Source organism: Dunckerocampus dactyliophorus, chromosome 9 (genome assembly GCF_027744805.1).
Source record: "Dunckerocampus dactyliophorus isolate RoL2022-P2 chromosome 9, RoL_Ddac_1.1, whole genome shotgun sequence".
In the NCBI taxonomy this organism is placed as follows: domain Eukaryota; kingdom Metazoa; phylum Chordata; class Actinopteri; order Syngnathiformes; family Syngnathidae; genus Dunckerocampus; species Dunckerocampus dactyliophorus.
The window spans coordinates 18,212,781-18,228,970 of NC_072827.1; the positions used below are offsets into that span (position 1 = coordinate 18,212,781).

Sequence of the window (16,190 nt, forward strand, 5' to 3'; positions counted from 1 at the left end):
TAAAAGGGGGAAGGTGAAGACACACACACACACACATCACAAGCGCTCTCCTTCTCCTGTGTGCCAGGTAGCCTGCCTACCTGTCCGTTAATTCTCATTGGATTTAAACAGTTTACAAGTAATGTTCTTAGTATTGATTCATTTACGTTTCGAAACAGTTACAAAAGGCAAAATAATAAAACACTTCAGTGTAACCATCTGCACAAAAGGTTTTCGAAAAAGTATTTCATAATTCTGTGGCTTCCTAAAGTATATGCTATGTATAGGTTAACTGATTTAATACAAAACAGAAATTTTAAAAAGGCTGCTAAGCTGTTTTTATTGCATGCACACAGAATGACAAATGATTTATTATTTAGATTCCTTGTACGAACTACTGTCAACATTCTATTTTTAAATTAAACAATCATGTGTATATTTGAAACACTTATGCGCACAAAGTATTTTTTAAGAGTGCTCAGGTTGTAACATCACAGGTATTCCTAATCCACCAAGCATCCATTCTCTATTCCCCGTAAAAAAAAACAAAAAAGGATGACAGAATAAGACAAGAGCGTGTTTTAATCAACTCCATTATTTTTATTTTATGTTGACAACGTAAAAAGTCAGGCAGACGAGACAAGATCTGCACTCCCTCTTTTACAATTCACATGTACGGTAATCATGATTATATGATGATAGTTGACTGAAAAACATACGTCACTGTGAACATATGCAAGTCATTATTTCAGGTTCTAAAAAGACATAGTGTGCATATAAAGTGTTCCCTCATTAGGCAGTCAAGTCAGTGCATATACTGCATGTGACTGGAACCTGCAAACCAGATATTGTGCTGTGCTGGAGGAATTAAACATGTTCATAGTTACTAGAGTAACTATGAACATATTTGAGGTATTACTTTAACTTATTACTTTAAGATGAAGTAATAACTATAGTTATTACTAATGACTCTATACTAATAATACATATATACACTTATACTAATTACTTCATCTATGGATACTACTCAATCGACTCAAAAAATGACTGAACTGTCCCTTCTGAGCCAAAGATCTTGTTCTGCACAGTAAGTCTGCTTCTAACAATTCTATAAAGATAAGTGGTGATGTGAAAGGGAGTGGGGGAAAAACGTACAGGAATACTGAGAAATACTGCAAAGGCAGTGAAATAAACCGTTTCAAGCAAGCCAAAGGCACCAGAGAAGAAGAGAATTTGAATGAGCGGCGTTTAGCAATTTTGTTCAACGGTTCAGTGTGCAACCACCAGCTTTGTTGAACTGGCGGCCATCAGAAGTGGACAAAATGATCGATCTTCACCAAAAGCTCATTATTATTGCGGTACGAAGGTTACTGTTGCACTGCTATTGGCAACTGTGACCCATCCTCCTTGTGTAGGCCTCCCAGCCCGACTTCCTGTAGGCCTCAGCAGCTTCCAGCCTATCAGAGGCCTCGAGGATACCTCTGCCAACAATGATGACATCAGAGCCCTTGTTGTAGATAACTTCCTCAGGAGTGGTGTACTGCTGGCCCAGAGCATCCCCTGTGGGAGAGAAAGGGGAGGCGTAAGGAAGGAAGATGGAGGAGTTGAGATCAGGATCAGCCATTTTGTTTTGGACCACAGCACCCCCTTGTGTTTAACAGGAATCACAACATCCAACCAGAGGATATGCATGACATGAACAAATTCTTGTAGATCAGCTGTTCCACAGAGACTCATTCCACCTTGCAGTAGACTGGGGAGGACATGCACGGCAGGAGCTCTGTTGACGATACTGGAAATTTGAACTATTTGGTGCTTTCCTTAATACACTACACACTACACTACACTACACTACACTACACTACACAGCACTGCACTGTTTGCTGACTCCCTGAACTTGAACTCGGATAGGCGACAGGGACAGATTCCTTGCCGCTCGTAAGTCAAGCTAACTGGTTAACTGCTGAAGTTCAAAGCGGTTGCATAGCAACAATGCCACACACAAAGCAAAAAGATACTGGCCCTGGAATTTCGGACTCAAAATCATAAATAGGGTCAGATGAGAAGGACGACGCCTCGAATGAAAAAACAGTTCCAGAATTCAACGATATTCTCAAGAGTAAAGATTTTGATATTATTACAAGCCTTGAGGAAGGAGATGAATGAGATACGAGAGCGTGTGAATTAAGAGTTATGTTTATCTCACAGAGATGCAACTTGTACGACATTAAAAGCGCTGTAGTTCGCTCTCTACAACTTGCGTGAAAGCTACAATGTTCTCCTTGCCGTGCCCTGACAGCGCGGCACTCAAGTGTAGTGCTACATCGTTTTACAAAGTCACAGTTTACCAACGTGCACAAAAAAAAGCAGTTTCTTTCCAGTCTTTCTGCGGACTGAGTGTGTCTGTGTGAGGGGGCGGGGCCATTAGCAATTGACGTGATACAAAGATGGGGTAGGATTAAATAAGCTATTCTTCCTACTCCTTTTCGGACATGTGGAACTGTGAATTGTAACATGAAGCATTCAATGTAAACTGTATGCATGTTCGAAATAAATTAAACCATAACCATGTGGTTGGCTTGCACCCTGGAAGGGACGTTGCAAGGGAGGAAGAGACGGGCATATCGTCAGGCGGAAGTCTCAATGACACCACTAGGCTGCTTAGTTATCACTGTACATTTCATAGGAGCACATGCTTCCACATGTTTAAAGATACTATTTGGTCAAAATGGACTCGACTTGAAACGATACTGTTAAATGTAAACACCACACGACTGCACCACTCAGCATCAAAGCTTATAAGGATTGTTATTACAATAATGATGCTATAAATACAACTCTGATACTAATATGACAATGGTGTAACTGTTATCATAACCCTGATATGTCTGCAAATATTCTCATTCATTCTGGTCATTTGTATTCTCAGGCCAACTCAGACTAGAGCTGTCCTATCTAGTCTTTTGAACTGCTGAAGCCTGCTAGGATGAGAGGCATGTTTTCTTAGACAACCTGAACAGTCCAGTTGCAGTCGCGTCAATGCCCTGAGCATAACCTTGATGCTAATATGACATGTTTAATACCTATGTTACATGCATGATATGAAGACAGGTAGTTGTGCAGAGAGTAATTGGTGTTACTGGTATGTAACAACTTTTGTTGGTTCTAAGACACTGTTAGATAGGAATACCGAGTCTTACTTACTAAGCATTGGAGACTGGTTAGTCTGAGTGGTATTTTGATGCTCTTCATCTTCGATTTAAGGTTATCAACCTAATCTGAAAACTCAACAAAATCGACATCTTCTACGATCTTCTCAGCCGTTTCAAGGTCAGGCAGGCTAAAGTCCAAACTAACTTCACATATACGATCTTTAAGATGCTTGCGACAGACGAATGGTTTAGACCAAGCATGCGGCCAATGTTGGTTGCCATTTATCCACTTTGAGCATTTACGATGTTGAATTTCATTTCCTTTTCTTTGACAAATTGCCATCAGAAGACTCTGCGTCACGCTTGGGAGACAAAGGACGTTAAAGGTAAAAAGTTAACTGAAAAAAACAAAAGTGACATTGTCCTGACATTGCCCTCAGTGTCGCGACGTGCGACTGCATATTTTTCCACCGTGTTGTATAATTTTTTTCCCCCTCTCTTTTTGCGTACTCGTTCTTTTTGAACATTAAGAAATTATGGTAGTGCGTCGTAACCGCAAAACGACGTAAAATGAGGACCACCTGTAGTGTGTCCCAGTACACATTGACAAAGTAATCTAGCTGCAGATTTTGGCAAACAAAGTAAATTCAGTCACCTCCAGCTTTCATTTGCACTCCGGGGGTCATGTGGATGAACTCAGGCCTCTTTGTGATCTTCGAACCACAGATAAAGCCCATCACAAAGTCTGAATGCTCCTCAGCCATTTTCACCTGTAAAGACATACATTAAATTAGACATTGAGTGACGTGAGAGTGGAGTAATGCGGTCTGTGGTTGGCACCTACAGTAAAAGGCAAAGCGCTTTCATTTTGATGGAAAAACACCATCACTTTGCAGTTGGTGGCTGGACAACTACTAACTACTGTAGGTGAACTACTAAGTCAGCATGCTTACCACAGCCTTTGTGTACTCTCCAGTCGCCAGTGAGCCCTGCGAGCTCATCTGTGCAATGAGCAGACAGCCTCGGCCGAGAGGCCTCCCTACAGAAGCCAGGCCGCTCACCACGCCAGGTCCTGGCACTGCATGGGCATTCACTATGTGGGACCACGAGGAGATCTGGTACATACCACCTGGAGAACAAACAGAACGAGGACTTTAAAAGTCGACACACTTGTGTTAACTGTTACATGTGAAATAAGGGTGTGTAGTGTTCTTTTTTTCCCTCCTTATAGCCTAAGTGTCCAAAAATGTAAAATATAAACAACACTATATGTAATTTGTGTTGTTATGCATGCCACATAAACCAAAGCCTTCTATTCGACCATCAAGTTTAAACTATCACCTTCATACTGATGCTTGACTGTATTTCCAATGTCAGCAAACTTGCGATCTTCGAAAATGAGGAAGTTGTGCTTCTCAGCTACAGCCTGCAATTCCTGGCTGAAGGCCACAGTGAAGTCCTGACAGCAGACATCACAATCATTGATCATTCTTCTTCTTCTTTTTTTTTTTTTTTTACAAATTCCTACTACCTTTAGGATGTCTATGTGGGTCTTCAGGAGGCAAATCTTTGGGCCGAGAGTATCTGCCAGGTGGAGCAGCTCCTCGCTGCTTGAAACATCAGCAGACAGGCAGAGGTTGGACTGCTTCTCTACTATGACTGTCAATAGCTTTGATGCTAAAGGCTGAACATCTACAGAAAAGACAAAAACATTTCACTGATGCAGTTCAAAAAAATGACCCAGGAAAACAACAGTGATTCAAATTTGGTGGATACATCACTAAATACTCATGACCCAGCCTTATCTTTTAATGAAGTGACTCACACTAAAATTTAGTTATTATTTCCACTCCGAAATAATCACATGGCAGATATATATATGGGATGGATACTGTTTTTTTATTTGCAAAATCATCAACTGGTCAATCAGTGCTGGATTGTTCCCAAACTCTTGGAAACCTGCTGTAATAACACCATTTTTAAAGCAGGTAACCATCTAGATATGTCCAATTACAGACACATTAGTACTATTAGGGCAGTGGCCAAAGTAATTGAAATAGTTACCTTGGAACAAACGACAGCACATCTCAATTCCATAACAAACTTCTTGCATCTTATGTAGTTTGTTTTTTAGAAAGAGTCATTCCACAGAGACCACCAATAATTTATTACTGGAAAATAATAGATTTATGCCGCATGGTGGCTGCGGGGTTAGCACACAGTCATACAGGGCACAGTCTGGAGATCAGGAAGATCTGGGTTCAAATCTCCGCTGTGCATCTCTGTTGGAGTTTGCATGTTCTCCCCGTGCGTGCGTGGGTTTTCTCCGAGTACTCCGGTTTCATCCCACATTCCAAAAACATGCATGTTAGGTTAATTGGTGACTCTAAATTGTCCATAGGTATGAATGTGAGAGTGAATGGTTGTTTGTCTATATGTGCCCTGCCATTGGCTGGGATAGGCTCCAGCATACCCCTGCGACCCTAATTAGAATAAGCGGCATAGAAAATGGATGGATGGATGGATGGATGGAAATAATAGATTTAAACTTGACAAAGTGGGGGCTGCTTACCTTCATCTCAAAAAAGCATTCGATACAGTAAAACACAATATTTTGATTAATAAATTGCATACGTATTATTTCTTATGAACTGCAATTCTGTGGTTAAAATCATATTTGAAAGATAGAAACCAGCGTGTCCGGGTCAATAATACTACTTCCATAATTAATAATCTTATGAGTGTGCCACAAGGATCAACCTTGGGCCCCCTCTATTCACACATATCATTCTATATATCAGTGTTCTCCCAGACACTTGTCCATTTGCAGCACGTCAAATGTATGCAGATAACACTGTCATCTACCTACACGCAAAAACTACGGCTCAAGCTGCTAAGGAACTTTGATCTGCAATGGTATTGATACAAAACTACCTAAACAGGTCATGTTGCACAAAAAAATGGTTAAGAACCAAGGTTGCTGGAACCTGCTTTTCTAAAACCTAAATTGAATGGAGCCCTTATTTACGTCATTGCTACCGTCTGTGTTTGTCTATTTACTTTTTTACTATGACTAAACGACGTGCTGTGGAAAAGGTCATTAACACAAGAAAACTACTGTAAACACTTTTGCACTATGCAGTAGGCTTCCTGTATGTCATACTTGGAAGTTTGGCTCTGGCTTCATAGCTCAGCTGCAGGTTTTGTTCCACACGTTGCTTCTTTGAAACGGGGACGTGAATTCCATTCTCCTCCTCAGATCTGAAAAAAAGACATGGTGAAAATGTCATTTGAAAGCGATTGATACGAACAGTGCTTGTAAATGGATGGGGAAAAATTTCTTGCGGTTTGATGCAGCACCTAAAAGTGTTATTGTCCAAGATGAACTTGCGCACATTCTGGGCTGTCTCTGTGTCGATGCGTTGGGAGGCCTGCAGCACATTGAGCAGCTTGAACATGGAGATGATAGGATGGAGCCTGACTCCCTTTGACGCCAACATGTCCACTGCACCTTGCTGTCTGTCCATCAGCACAATGGCATCTGTCACCTTTCACACAGGAACATCTTATTATGTTACAATATCTTTAGGGATGCTCCAATCAGGGTTTTATGCTGCTGATTCCGATACCAATCATCCATTTGTGAGATCGGTCGATACCAATCACATGGATTAACATTGAAATAGTACACTACTTTATTTACCAAGCAGATCTCCACTCAAACAGTGTGGCCATCTCTTTATGCTATTTTGTGCTCATTTGTCGTCATATAAAAAGGCATAAGGTCTGAATTCAACAATTATAACACAGTAAAACACTACTAAGAGTTGAAGCAAATATTCTTTGACCCTTTGTGAGCTACTCAAAATCACCTGCTGAGATAGGAAACCCCTGTGATAGTATCACCAACATAAGGCTGGACACACTATGTGTTTATGTTCATTAAACAACCACACACAATCAATATTTGTTTGTTCATTTGTTAAAATGCAAAAAAACTACCACACATTTCCATCAAACTTCATCCTCTTTTATACAAAGAGTCTGCTATAACAGTATAGCCAGCGTATATCCAACTGTGCCTTTTCCAAAGAACCCAGTGAAGCAGGTTATTTCTGGTATACAGTCCTTCCTCGCCACAACTCCCTTCGAATTTCGCGGCTTCACTCTGTCACGATTTTTCAAAAAAATTTTCATTAATTCATAAATCATGCTGCTTCATGGTTGAACATGGCCTATTATTAGTCATTTTAATATTTAATTTTACATATTTTTGGCTTAAATTAAGCATTTTCAACCATAAAAACGACTAAATGAACTACAATATTATAATTACATTCCGAAAACGCCTTGTAAGACACGTTGGCATGTCGTATTTTACACTGGTCACCATGTGTCAGTAATGTTACTGTAACGACCTGTTGGTGTTGTAATGTTGATGTTCTAAATTCTGACATTTGTAAACGCACCTCACTGTTAATGCTACTGATGGATAAGGAGAAAATGTTGTTATTGGGGGAAGAGAGCGAGGACGTCGTGCAAAAGTGTACGAGCTAAACTGTATTCTGTGTTGGAACTGAGCACTCCGATTGGTGTTGAGGTTGGCATCAAAACTTTAAAAGGACATCAGACTCTAAGAACGCTAGATTACATTAGCCACCGCAAGAAGTCCCGGAAATAAAAAACAAACAAGGAACTATCCGAATTCTAATATGTGAGTCTATATTGTGTCTTATTTTCAATTATTATGTCTACTGTATTGGGTAATAGGAGTGTAAAGGTGACTGTAGGAGCGTTACTTTATGTGTAGAGGGTTGTAATAGTATTAAAAACCATATTTAGAAGGTCATACATAGGTTTTCTATGCTCTAACTATGAAAATATTCAATTTCTAAATAACGAATACTACTTCACGGAAATTCGCTTATCAAGGTCGGGTCTGGAACCCATTAATCACGATAACTGACGGATGACTGTACTGAACATATGACAAGATGGACTCCCACAATTAGACAGACATCTACACGCAGTGCTCCAAAACTATTTTTACTTTGATAACAACTGCTCGGTGAAGATCTCTGCTCCCATGAGTGTTATTGTCAATATCAATGACTTGTTTTCAGATTTTGACCAGAAAAACAATTTTTCGTGCAAAACAGAGTGTAATGCAGGGATTTAGGACTGACCACTTACAGTATGCATGCCCAAAACTCATATGACAATAGATAATAGTTCAAATCAATTTACTTTTGTTATGATTCGCAACTAAATCGTGGTAATAAAGTTGTCCTACTGCACCTTCAGCCCTTCTTTGTACAGCACTTCAGCCGTTTCCAGGATGCTACTGCCACTGGTCACCGTGTCTTCAATGATGAGACATGTATCTCCCGCTTTAAATGAGCCCTCCACGAGACGCTTGGTTCCTAATACAATTAGAAAGCAGACTTAGCTGTACTGTTACAAGATCTTAGTCAATGTACTTTATTTGTTAGTCCACATATAATACCAGCCAGCTACAACATTAGGATCGCTTGCACACGAAGATACAATACATGAGCTGTAACAAAACTTTTGTGTTGGCAAAAATTGTAAACGCTTAGTTACAGTTGACTGTCAGAGAAGTATTAATTTGTCGATATGTGAAGTGTGTCAATCCTTCTAGCCTCCTACCATAGTCCTTGGCCTCTTTGCGCCTGATAAGCATGGGCAGTTCATGTGTGGAGCAGATAATAGTGGCCATTGGCAAGGCTGTGTATGGAACACCACACACTGTGTCAAACTGAAGCCCTTCATCTTGAGCTCTCTGGTACATGAGCTTTGACACCTGCAAATGTAATAAATAAGGTAAACTGTCTGTAACCAAGTGCTCAAGGACTTACATAGTTGTGCTTAATGGGTGGATCTTGAAAGAATCCTGCTAAATGTGATGGTAATTCAAACAGCACAGATATACAGCGTCCATACTTCAAAACAAAACAAAACAAAACAATGTATCCTTAGCGGCGCCTATGATGCCATTTCATTGGTGAAATGCACACCACAAGAGTAAGCATTGATCATTGCATTGATCTTTTACCTGAAAAGCTAATAGAGCTATGCGCGAAATGCATGGGAAATGTGAATAGATGGTAACATGTGATCTGTACACGTGGACACAAACGCTAAGGAGATAACAAACATGGATAAGTGTCCCAACTGTTCTAGTTTCGCATGAAACTGTGCTTGTGACCTAGGACGAACATACAAAATGAAAATATACATAAACACAAAAACGTCAAGACGTCTCGTGGCACGTGTGTACCTGTTTCATCAGGCGTGGATGGGACACAAGTACCCTCAAGTCGATGTAAATGGGCGTCATCATGCCGCTCTTTAGTTTATATTCTCCGAACTTCACCGCGTTCACATCATGAAGCTTCAGAATAAAACTGTCGATGCAGAAGTTGTCCATGATTATACCTGAGCTGACTTAAAAGAAGAGATACTGCTGTAACTGCAGCACTGTAGTATACTTCCTCAAGGCGAGATCAGGGAGCCGTCTACTTCCGCTGTTTCTTCTTCAAAATAAAAGTGTCAGGGTCGCTGGTACAGTAGTGTACATTTACAAAATAAAACTCTGGAAATCCAACTAATTCATAGGACGTTTGATTGAATAGTTAAGTAACTGTTGTACGAGCGATGTGTTGAGTGATTATGCACTGAATAGCTAACGCTCAGGCAGCAAATAAATACGGGCCTTTGATAGCATTTAGCTCGTTTGGATGGCAGCTTGCACAGAAGGGCAATGACGATGTTCAAGCAAAATAAATAAAATTAAATTAAAAAATCTGAACTACAATATACCCACAAAATAAAAATCCTGTAAATAAGCCTTGTAAATAGTAATAATAGCAATAAATAATAAATACAACAATCAACATCAAACAATCTAAACACAGTTTACAGTGTATAACATTATGTGTAACAGAAGTTAAAAAAAAACATTCATAAGTTATATAAAATACCTGCAACTATGTGCAAAACTATGTACAAAAATGATGGGAACGGGCAGACTGTTATTTGTTATCATTTCAATCAATGTGAGCTTTTCTATTGAAAGAGTGCATAAAAAGAACTGGTTTTAATATAGATACTTGTATATTAAAGGTGATTTTTCCTGACTTTTTGGCGCCACCTGTGGGCCATGGCCCAATTGTCTCTGGGATATGTTATGTACGTACTGTATATACTATGTATGAGAACTACTGAAAATTGAAGTTACATTTGTTGTGTTTTGTATGAATGTTTCAGACTGTGTGTAAATAATCACAGGCTGCATCACATTTGCTGTCCCCAATAATAATAAGAGATGGACAATTGGATTTATCTGTTTATTAAAAAGATCCACAGTAGTTCAGTTTGGCACCAACCAATAAAAACAAAACAAAAGTGTACAACCCTGAAATAGCATTGAACAAAACTGGATAAATAAAACAAAAATGGCAACATTTCAGTAATTAAAATACATCTCACCTCAAAAATAACGGTGACTTCTCAAATACATTTTCAAACAACAGGTTAACATTTTTACCTTTTGGTCAGTCAACTTTGGTGTTTTTATGCAGCAGAAAGAATACATTTGGCATGAGAAGGGGAGCCTGTGCTGTATAATAACAGCAATGTAGTGGGGTTTAATAGCATCTCAAAAGTAGCAGTGCTTATCTGTTAAATGACATTTTTATTACCAGTCATATTGTTCTTAAATATTTACCACAGTAAGACACAGTAGGACACTATCTTTTATGATTCCTATCAATGATGAATGCGCTGAATTACAGTATTTAAAAGCCTTTGACTACACAGCGACATACTAAATACAATGGGAACTGTGCTTCATTATCATGACCTTTTGTGAGTCTAACAGGCTATATTTGCATAATATATAATATATATGTATAAAATTCTTGCTGCAACAGTACCGTATCGAGTGTGTGTGTGTCCATGTACTCTATGTTTGGATGCTCAAGCAGCTTTCTGTCAAAAAGAATTCTTGTTTTCATGGAAGAAAAGCATGAATTGTCTGAACCTTTGAAAGGGCACAGGAGTTTGGTGTTAAATTGGTTTAAGGCACTAACGTGGTAACCTTTAAGGCACAGGTGTGATAGAAACGTCTTCTTTTATGACTGCAAGAGGAGGCTTCATTCTTGAAGTGGTAGCAATGCTGTGAGGTGTCTCACTTCTTCATCCTCCGCTCGCTTCTACTCTGAGGGGCTTTGAGCATCTGCGAGCAACTCAGGACTCAAACATTCAATTGGACACTGGATGTTCTGTAGCACAGGGGTGGATGAGAAGAAAAACAAAAACAGTTTATTTGGATGTTATGCAAGATAATAGATTGTCCAAACACACCTTTATGTAAATATATGTATGTCGTTTCACTTAAATTGTATCTCAACACAGCCTTTGTTTGTTACTGTTTGGCACAAAGGACCCTTAAGAGGCTGGGAGGGATCTGTTTGTTTGTTTGGAGCGTGTAAAATCTACACAACCCATTTCCAAGATACCTTTCGAAATATTCATACAACTGCAGACAATGACATTTATTTTCTCTTTTCTGTCTGAGTCAAATTGAATTGTTCCTCAATGCCCCATAATGCAAAGGCTGTAAAACCAGAATCAGGAAGTGGTCTGCCAACTAACATTTGGACAAATAAACAAATATGGCACTCCACCATTTTTATATAGTCCGCCAGTAGCGGTTGTGGACATCTGGGGGCCATAAGCAGGATTTGCCTAGTTAACGACTGATGATGTCACTGTTTGGGGGCCCTCTAGTGGCCTTGAGCAGCTGCTTAGGTTGCGTAATAGGGTGTAGTCTCAACCTTGGCAAAGGTCCGTACAATGCTGAAACATTTTAGTTCTTTTTTTAAATACACAGTGACAAACAATAAGGCGATAGTAAAACAGTTAGTGGAGGAATTAACAAAAAGTTGCACTGATCCAGAATTTGCTGGCAGAAATATACAATTAAGGTGGCGCTCTGTTTCCCTGTGCAGACAAAAACAATGCCGCTCTGATCTGATATCTCAGTTTTAAAGTGAAACCTTGGTTAACGTTCACCCTGGTTAGCGTATTTTTTTGAAAATTTCATCAAAAATGTGCACCAAAATTTTGCTTTAGTTTGCGTGCATTTTGCGGTTAGTGTCCAATCTGGCGCGCCGCTTGTCACGTTAGTAATACACTGCATGAGCCCAACTGTGTTCACAGCTACATCACCCGTCTATGATGTTATTAACTAACAAAACACAAAACAAAACATGTTTTATAGTTCTAAATGCATATAACAATTCTAAATGCATATAAATGTCAAATGAAAAGGATAAATGAACATTTAAGGTAACTTACCTTACACCTTCATTGAAGACGTAACTGTTCCCAAAGATAAAATGTGGCAGCAAGACACCACACGGACACCGTCTTGTTTTGTCATGAGTTACTGAGTCATGAGTTGTCACGAGTTATTTCTTGAATTTAGTGTTTCTCGCCTTCTTTATCAAATGCTGGCACTTGCAACTTCCTTTGGCCCCGTTTTTGGGTTATTGAGAATACTGGGTTAATGACAAACACTACTGAATTCAAGAAATAACTCATGACAGAACAGGAAGGTGGTGTCCGTGTGGTGTCTCGCTGCCATATTCGTCAATGATATGTATTTATATGCATTTCAAATTGTTTTCTGCATGTACAACTTGAATTGTAAAACTAGAAAAACGTTTTTTGTGTTAAAAATTTTGGATTATTTCTTAAGGGATCTGGTTAGTGTCCGTTTTGGTTAGAGTCGAACCTTCTGGAACAAATTATTCACCATAATCAAGGTTCCACTGTGTGCCAGTATTGGCTGATAACATTGGTCGACCGATACTATGTGTGACACTGACCAGTTTGCGTAAAGCATTTTCTCTGTATCGGTCGAAGACATCAGAGTGAACAGGGCGAAGCAGGTCAGCTTCCACATCACTCGGCCCTCCTGGCCTTCTGCAGTTTTCACAACGCCAGCCCTGAGGTGAAGACATATAATGTTATCAGTTGGATCACTTAGCTAATGCAGCTCAAGCTGCATGTTTCAAAATGTACAAGCTTATACACATTTAGGGAGGCACCAATCCATATTTTTTCACTTCCGATCCAATCCCAATATGGGAATTTGGATACTCTCTTGGCTACGTTTCCTGATATTCTTCTAGCTTCGTTTGTGACAACAAGTTGTCAACTTTAAAGCAAAGCCATGACTCGTGGATTGGAAATCTCCGCAGGTCGTATCGGCAATTTCCGATTTGTGAACTATGGTGATAACAAACCCTGATATTGATACCGAATCAAATCGGCCTCATCCTTATTCCCATTTAAGATCAGTAAGCACTGAAATACTCACTTGTTGTCCGCCATAGCAGGTGCAGGTGCAAATGGCTCCCAGGTATTCTTTCTGCCATTGGTTTCCAACTTGGTACATTTTCCCATCATCATAACATGTTGACTCATCTGTATGTAAAAAAAAAGATGAAGAAGGTTTTACTTTGTCACATTGTAAGTAACCTTTATGAGTAGTTGACATTGTTATTGGCCCAGTATTTTGTCCCAAGTATTTTACAGTATGCACTAACAACATCAATAACATTTTCACTGATTTCAGAAAGGAAAATAGATATTCATGTCAAATTAAAGCACGTGTCTTTTCCTGGATCACAATACCAGGTAGTCTTGCTATCTCAGCAGACTGTATGTGTGTGTTCGTGTGTATTTTGTGTCGCTACTCACGGGGTTCACATTTAAATTCTCCTTTGCCATTGCCCAGGCAGGTGCAGCTCATCATGTGACCATTCTCAGCATGGCGATCCCACTTCTCGCCAATGCGGTAGTTGTTACTGTTGTCGTGGCACCACTCTGGAAGAGAGAGGTTATCGGAAAGATGGGGTGATATTAAAGTTTGCTTTTTTTTTTTAAAGGAGAGATTCTCTCTGTATGGGAGCGAAAAAAGCAGAGACATTCATTTACATTGTGAGACATACTGTATAACGACACCTTTCTCTTGTTTGGGCTAATTTGCAGATGGGTGGTGGTTTCAGTTTTTGATATTGTCTGGTTAGCGGCATGGACATTACAAAAAACTGAAGTGAGGGTTAGCCTAGCTTTGCCTTATGCTCTTTCATAATTTCATGCTCTTTCATTTGATGACACAATGCAGATGCATCAACATGGGCAGGCAGAGAGAACTGTGAGGAAAATATGAAAATTGTATGAGCAGCGTACTGCCCAAAAAGCTTACAAATGTATCCAGTGTATCATTACATTGTATTGAAATGTAACAATATTCATGAATTTAGTGTCAAAGCTGCCCATGCTGAGATCCCATTTCACACATTTCAGCTTCACATAAAACTGTACATTTTTATGGCTTCATTTCATCATAGCATTGTGGGAATTTATAATCCATGCGAGGAGCAATGTCTCCCTGTTGTCTCAACAAATGGATTTTTTCGGATGATGTGCACCAGTGAAACTGATGTATCAAAACCATCAGAATGTAGCAAATACAATATTTGATCATCTCCCTATTTACCTTTATAAATTCCTTCTTGGTTAAATCACATAGAATTATTTTGACTTTTAATTCCATGGAGTGCTGTTGCCTGTTAGCAAAGCATGCTGGGATGGGGTTAGTAAGCCACTCACTGGATGAATCACACCTAAAATGGCCGCTGCCTAGACCAAGGCAGCGGCACCACAGCTTGAATCCCGTCTCAGACATGCGCTCCCACTCTGAGCCCACCTCATGGTACGTGTGCGTGAATGTGTCGTAACACACATCCCGGTTGGGGGAAATGGGGATATCGCCTGGAACTGAGAAAAAAAAAACAAAGGATGTTATTTGCAATATTATTTCATGTATGTACAGTGTTTAATACATTAATTACATAATGTTCTATGTAACTATTCAATTAAGCTATTTTGAGATTTATTTATAATACCAGCATTGCCAACGGTTACAACTTCTTCCAGAACCTTCTCTTTAGCCCCGCCCCTCATGGCCTCCACTACCACATTATAGGAGGCTCCGGATGTAAGTCCAATCAGAGTGGCGCTGTTAGAGGTGCCAGGAAGACGCATCTATCAAGGAGAAGCGATGATGACTGATGATTGGTGTGACTGTCCGAGTGATTGGTAATATTGTGTGTGACAGTGTGTGTATACCTGAAAACCTCTTTCCTCCAGGTGTGTGAGAGGATTACAGGACACCTCATACTCAGAGGTGTGGGGGATGGGTTGCCAAGAGATGGTTGTGATTGTTTGTGCTTCTTGGGGCAACTCTGTCTCGTTGTCAGGGAAACCAAATGCAAGGCCTGGCAGGGGTGTTTCACTCACCTACACAACGAAAGACACACCGTTTGAGGTTTTAACAAATGAAGTGAATAATAGCTTAGTAGGTAAAAAGATGGAAATTAGATTTTTTTTTGTGAGAAATGACACCCACCTTGACCAAAGGCACTCTGTTTCCATCAGGACCAGGCACAGGAATATAGACCAACGGTTCCCTGAGTATTGGTCTCTGTCCTTCTTTGAGTCCACCATGGGGGCCATGAAGTCCGTTATTAGGACCTAGGCTCTGATATTCTGTGTAGATGTGCTGCCCTTGCTGCCCCAACCGATTCTGGCCACTGGTACCAGCCAAATGGACCTGGTTGGAGTCAAAGCTAAATGGAGAGTAGAGAACATGAAGAGGATGATATCCAAAGATGTCTCATTTTTATTTATCAGACTCCATAAATAGTTGGAAGTTTTACATTTGTATGTCTCATATACATTATTTGGTTAATCAGATTCGTACATCTTGTCATTGAAGGACTCGGGAACATCCAGAATGTCAGTGGTGGGTCGATGAGGAACAGGAAGCTGAGGCAGCTCAGGGACCAGTAGAGGATGAGTAATAGCTGGCTCTGATTGGAAAACAATACAAAGTTAAGTCAGCTGTTAGAATCATACAGAGCAGAACACAATGACTCCGACATATTTTATTGTACAAAA

General features: G+C 39.9%; 2 protein-coding genes across 2 annotated transcripts in view; both read right to left on the bottom strand.

The window, feature by feature from the left end:
- Window positions 1-574: 574 nt before the first annotated feature.
- On the bottom strand, window positions 575-9,657 carry umps (uridine monophosphate synthetase). Its single transcript, XM_054788365.1, has 10 exons — window positions 9,433-9,657; window positions 8,802-8,955; window positions 8,430-8,554; window positions 6,492-6,679; window positions 6,295-6,392; window positions 4,663-4,823; window positions 4,473-4,590; window positions 4,085-4,260; window positions 3,787-3,901; window positions 575-1,539 (listed from the first exon to the last, which is right to left on the bottom strand). Exons 1-10 carry the CDS (start codon window positions 9,580-9,582, stop codon window positions 1,361-1,363), a joined length of 1,464 nt encoding a protein of 487 aa, XP_054644340.1. The 5' UTR covers window positions 9,583-9,657; the 3' UTR covers window positions 575-1,360.
- An 839-nt stretch (window positions 9,658-10,496) lies between these two features.
- fn1a (fibronectin 1a) overlaps window positions 10,497-16,190 on the bottom strand; it is a 31,646-nt gene continuing 25,952 nt past the window's right edge. The window contains exons 41-49 of the mRNA XM_054787511.1: window positions 15,994-16,102; window positions 15,640-15,859; window positions 15,360-15,530; window positions 15,137-15,275; window positions 14,841-15,008; window positions 13,926-14,051; window positions 13,543-13,649; window positions 13,049-13,168; window positions 10,497-11,437 (exon numbers count right to left, since the gene is read on the bottom strand). Of these exons, the coding sequence (XP_054643486.1) occupies window positions 11,369-11,437; window positions 13,049-13,168; window positions 13,543-13,649; window positions 13,926-14,051; window positions 14,841-15,008; window positions 15,137-15,275; window positions 15,360-15,530; window positions 15,640-15,859; window positions 15,994-16,102 (1,229 nt within the window). The 3' untranslated portion in view covers window positions 10,497-11,368. The remainder of the gene's footprint in view (window positions 11,438-13,048; window positions 13,169-13,542; window positions 13,650-13,925; window positions 14,052-14,840; window positions 15,009-15,136; window positions 15,276-15,359; window positions 15,531-15,639; window positions 15,860-15,993; window positions 16,103-16,190) is intronic.